Genomic DNA, 5,388 nt, shown 5'->3' on the forward strand with positions numbered 1-5,388 from the left:
CAAGGGGACGGGGGAGAACTGAGCGGCGGGCGCAGGAGCGGGACGCGACGGAAGAAAGCAGGGAGGGGGGCGCGTGGGCGGTGGCGCGTGGGCGGGATGGGCGTGGCCAGGGGCGGGGCTGGCGGGGGCGGGGCGCGGGCAGAGACGGAGGGGCGGAGGCCGGGAGGAGGTGAGGGCTGGAGGGGTGGCAGAGGCGAGATGTAGGAGTGCCTCCTGAGACGCGCTGGGAGCCCGTGGAGCGGGGGGACGCGGCGACGCCGCGGAAGTGGGCACGGGGTTGAGGGCAGATGGAGGGGTGGGTCCGGGGACGGGAAGGAGAGGGGCTCGCGAAGCGGAGATGGGGGCGTAGGGAGGGGCGGGTGCTAGGGGGGGGTGCAGCTACCTGAGCAGGCTCAGCAGCTGCCGGCGGCTGCAGGGGGACCACGCCGGGCCCCCGCGGGCGGGCGCGGCGCCGTCGGAAGCCATCACGTGGCCGCTGGGCCCGCAGCCGCTGCCCGGTGCGCCGTCGTGCTCCAGGCCGAAGCTGCGGAGGCGGCGGCGCTGAGGCCAGCGGCGGCCAGGGTCCCCCCACCCCCGCAGGGGCCGCCCCGGCCCCGCCACCAGCCAACCCGGCGGTGGGCCGCGTCGCGCCGGCGCCCAGCCTCGGTTTCCCGCCCGAGGGAGCGCTAGGCCGGCCCGGTGGCTCCCGCCTCTTTTGGCTAATACGTATCAAAAGGCTTGAAAAATGTGCAGGCCAAACTCATCCATGGTGTTTTGAGCGTGGGAGGCCATGGCTCGAGGGCCTTTGGGGCCCTGCCGCTGACGGCTTTCTTGACCTGGGGGTGGCTCGGTGTGTAAAGGCACCGACTGAATGTCTACTGGTGAAGTGAAAAGGTCGGACCTCTGGCCAATGTTTCTGCTCCCAGTGGAAGGCAATGGTTTTCAATTCCTTTTTTTCCTCCAAACAAGACAGATGGAGGAATTGTGATGGGTGGTGGGTCAGATGGGTGAGAGGTCAGACGGAGGTGCAGAGCTGAGCGCGGTGCGCAGCCGTGGGCTGCTGTGGGGATAGGAGCCCCAGCCTTGTCCGTGGAGGTGGGTGTGGGAATCCCTCAGCACTCTCGCGGGGGCCGAAAGGCCTGCGAGTGGGAGGGGGGCTGGTGGGCAAGGAAGTTAGACACCCACTTTTCACTTTAGGAGTCTCTGTACTCTGAATTTTTACAGCAAGCAGATATATAGTTTCATAATTAAAAGGCTAAAAATCAAAAAGGAAAGAAACCCTCCATTCCGGGTGAATAATACATAGGAGCACAGATCTGCCCGCAGAACGTATAGCAGTCATATCAGGAATAGTCTGGAAACAACCTAAATATCTAACAAGAGGGAATGAATTAAGTAAATTATGGTGCTTACAAAAAAACCAATATATGTTGTAAGAGAATGTTTGGGAGAAATGTTTGGGATATATTGTTACATAAAAAAGCAGTTAACCAATATACAGCATAATCCCAAATTTACAAATAAAATATGTGTGTGTGTGTGTGTCTGTGTGTGTGTCTGTGTGTAAAGAAAAGATGGATGTTTTCTCTAAGTGGTGGGATTTGGGATAATTTTTGCAGCCTGCTTTTTCTTTACCTGAATTTCCTACAAAAATTACTTTTTAACTCTTAAGTTTGTTTTGCTTGTATTTTGAAAAAAAAATTTTTTTGTCTTTTAATCCTTCGGTAATGAAGAAATATCAGATTTCCCAGCCCTGGCCCCCGTCCACCCTCCCTAGTCTGTTGGGGTCAAGAGTACAGGCTCCTCCAGCCGGCTCTTCTAGGGACCACTGCCAGCCGTGACCTCCCCTCCTGGGGGCCCAGGTCACGCCCTTGTCCGGAGCTTGGGGACAGGGGTTGGGGCCTCTTGCCTGTGCCCAATCTCATGGGCGATGGTGACCCCCAGATCGAAGCCGGTATCCTCAGTGATAAGGCAGCTCCAGGAGGAGGAGCAGACACCACCCAGCTGGGTGACCCCCCGAACCTGCCGGTTACCATCAGGCAGTTCCAGGTCAAACCTCAGGAAGAGAGAACAGAGAGCGGGGCAACGCTGAGGTGCCTGCCCGCCGCCGGGCTACCTTTGCAGAGACTGGGAGCAGCTCCCCGGCGGGCTGGCGCGCCAGTGGGGAGCTCGGCTACCTGGTGATGTAGAGGACCAGGTCAGCATGGCCGGGATCCGTGTCATCCTCAGGGTTGACTGTCCTGCTCCACTCACAGACGCTCAGCAGTGATGCGGTGATGTTGGCTGTGATATTCGGAGCATCCTGAGGGACCGGTAACAGAGCGCACTTTTAGGGGATCCACCCAAGCAGGGCGCGGACCACTGCTGCCATCTCAGTCCTCATAACAACCCTATTACTGTCCCATGTTACAGATGAGGAGACTGATGCTCGGCAGTGCCGCGTGCCAGGGCAGAGCTGGAATTCAGGTCGAGGCCCGGCTGGCGGGAAGCCCTGCCATCACCCCCCCACCACACACACACACACACACACACACACACACACACACACACACACACCAACTGCTCTGTGCGCATGCGCAGGCAGAAACCGGTTTCCCCGTGACTGGGCGTCCAGCTCAGCGCCTACCTCAGGCTGCGTCAGGATGACCATCTTCACCAGGTGCACTCGGAACTGAGCTCCCAGGGATGGGTCCCTAAGCAGCTCTGACCCCTGTGGACGGGCAGGCGGGAGCGGTGATACGCGTGCGTGGGCGCTGCTGACTTCCAGGGGCCCGGGGCGGGGGGTGGAGTGGGGTTGCCTGGAGAGGATGCTTCATCAGCAGGGAGGGCACCCGAAATGCTAGTCCCTGGGCCTGGGAGCCAGCCATAGAGATAGTCAGAAGGGAGGTCAGCCAACACAGAGAAACCCCGAAACAATGGGATGCGAGTAACTGCCATTTGTCTAGAACGTTCCTTTCGAACACTGCTTCTCTCGGACTGGATTTACCTTGTCCTTTCTCATCTCTGTCCACCTGCCCGAAACACCTCTCTCACCTCTGCTCGTTTAAGCTGCTCATCTCCACGAGGCAGCCCGAGGGCCTCCCCCCCCTCCGTGAGCCCCTTCCTGGGAAAGCCAGTGAGAAGGCTCCCCCCAGCAGGCTCCCAGCTCTCCCAGTACATCTGCCAAGATGCTGATTGTGGTCGACTTGCACTGCGGTTGCTTTTGCACCAGCTTGTCCTCTAAATGAGACACGGCACCCAGGAGAGAGGACGTGGCGCCACCGGCCTCAGCTGACCTGAGTCTGAACCCAGGCTCTGCGCCTTCCTACCCGTATGCTCAGGATCCTGTTCACTAACCTCAGGACCCCAGTTTCCTCATCTGTGAAGTGGAGAGAAAGGCTTCCATGGTTGTTGGCAGACTTAGGAACAGTGCAGCTCGCATGAGGTGGGCGCTCAGTCATGCCGCTGGCCATTACCACGACTGGCACCATCTGGGCAGAAGCCAGTCTGCAATCTACCACCTGACCATCCTCGGCCCTCATAAAACATGTTGAATGACCACAGGGAGTGTGGTTCGACTACCCAATTTCAGCATATTTGAGGTGGGGGGACCCCCAAAGCTTGAAAACAGTAGCTTTCAAGTGACCTAGAGGGAATATTTTCCACCTCTGGAGTCAGCAGGTGGAAACCCAAGCAGGCTTGTCCTGGACGTGAGCCAGCTTCTCCAGGGGTCAGGGCTGCATGGGTGTGGCCTCTGGGACCCAGACACCCTCCAGGGTGCGAGGCCCAGAGAACACATGGCAAAGGAGAGGTGTCGGAGGGCCTGGGGCTCTGAGATTGGGGGATCTTTTCCTCCTGTCCAGAACAGCTGGGCATACCTGAGGCCGGGGACGAGATGGTACTAAGGACCCCACGTTCTAGGATGGCTGCCTGCCCTCCGGGGCCAACTTACCAGGGGGGCAATGCCGGCCCTGCCGTTGCCGGCGGTGGTATTAACCTCCTGACGTTATGGAAACTTACCTGGCCGCCTAGAACACGTGTGTTTGTGTGTGTTTCACATGTGAATGTGCCCGTGGTCGGGCACAGCCCGTCAGACTGAATGTGTCATCAGGTGTTGCAGTCATGTGTTTCTGTGCTGCCTTTTTTTCTCCGAGGTAATGGTTAGTGGGAGCTGTGCTTCCTGCCCTACCATTACCCCTAGAAGCCAAGTGAAGGGGAGGCCTGCGGACATGGCGGTACGCACAAGAAGGGCGCTGGGAGAGCCTGGTGTGGGGCGGCCAGGCTGGCTGCCGGGGCAGTGCTGGCCGACATGCCCACGGACCAAATGAACGTTGCGGGAGAGGCCAGGGTTGAGGGTCCCCGGGCGAAGGGACCCAAGTAGCAAGAGGCTGGGGGTTGCACTCCCCAGTGGCATAAGGGAGAAAGAACAGATCACGCCTCTCCCCACCCCAGGGCCCTGAGCCCCAAGTGTGACCCCAGCCTCAGGTTCATACTGAGCTCAGCCCCCCAGACAAGAGGGCTCACTGACGCTCTGCACGAGCCCCGGGTGCGGGGCGCTGCGTCCAGAGGCTCCCGAGGACGGGCCTGGCTGTGGACGGCCACCGCCCCACCGGACTCCGGAGCCTCGCCTGGGTCAGTGCCGCCCGCGGAGCCCACTCCCCACGTGAGCACTCACCATGTTGAGGTTGGTGAGCACGTAGCGCTCCGTGTCCTCCCGGTGGGCCCGGTGGACGTCGGGGCCCACGGCCACCAGCAGCTCCAGGTGCAGGAGGCTCCTGGCAGCCCGTCTCCGGAGGCGAGGGGCGGGAGGACGGCCTGGCGGGGCGGGGGGCAGGGCCGAGAGCCAGGGTCCTAGAGAGCAGGTGAGATGTGGCTTTGACCTCGCGGCCCCCGCGGCCACGCCCCTGCGCTCCTGGGCTTGGAGATGCGCCGCTTACTGTGGGGATGAGGGAGTGGATGGGCCCGACCTCGCTTTCTCACAGGGAACGTGGGCAGCCAGAGAGGGCCTGTCTCCCGGCACGGGGAGACTGAGGGAGCGGCTCCTCCGTTTTGTTTTTTAACCGCTAATTGGCTAAGCACTTGGTTTATTTATTTGTTTATATATTCATTGAGGCATAGTTGATTTACAATGTTGTGTTAGTTTCAGGTGTACAGCAAAGTGATTCAGTTATACATGTACGTATACATCTATTCTTTTGCAGATTCTTTTCCCTTATGAGTTATTAAATAATCTTTTTTTTTTTTTTTTTTCACCACGCTGCACAGCTTGCGGGATTCTAGTTCCCCGCCCGGGGATCGAACCCACAGTCTGTGCATTGGGAGCACGGAGTCTTAACCACTGGACTGCCAGGGAAGTCCAAGGTTATTACAAAACCTTGAGTATATGGGGCTTCCCTGGTGGCGCAGTGGTTGAGAGTCCGCCTGCCGATG

At 59.3% G+C, this 5,388-nt stretch overlaps 1 protein-coding gene across 1 annotated transcript in view; it reads right to left on the reverse strand.

Moving 5' to 3' along the window:
• ADAMTS13 (ADAM metallopeptidase with thrombospondin type 1 motif 13) overlaps positions 1-5,388 on the reverse strand; it is a 36,232-nt gene that overhangs the window by 25,601 nt on the left and 5,243 nt on the right. Inside the window, 5 exon segments of the mRNA XM_055089385.1 lie at positions 383-523; positions 1,889-2,035; positions 2,157-2,281; positions 2,606-2,689; positions 4,634-4,809. Coding sequence (XP_054945360.1) covers positions 383-523; positions 1,889-2,035; positions 2,157-2,281; positions 2,606-2,689; positions 4,634-4,809 — 673 coding nt within the window.

This window comes from Physeter macrocephalus, chromosome 13 (assembly GCF_002837175.3).
Source record: "Physeter macrocephalus isolate SW-GA chromosome 13, ASM283717v5, whole genome shotgun sequence".
Classification (NCBI taxonomy): Eukaryota; Metazoa; Chordata; class Mammalia; order Artiodactyla; family Physeteridae; genus Physeter; species Physeter macrocephalus.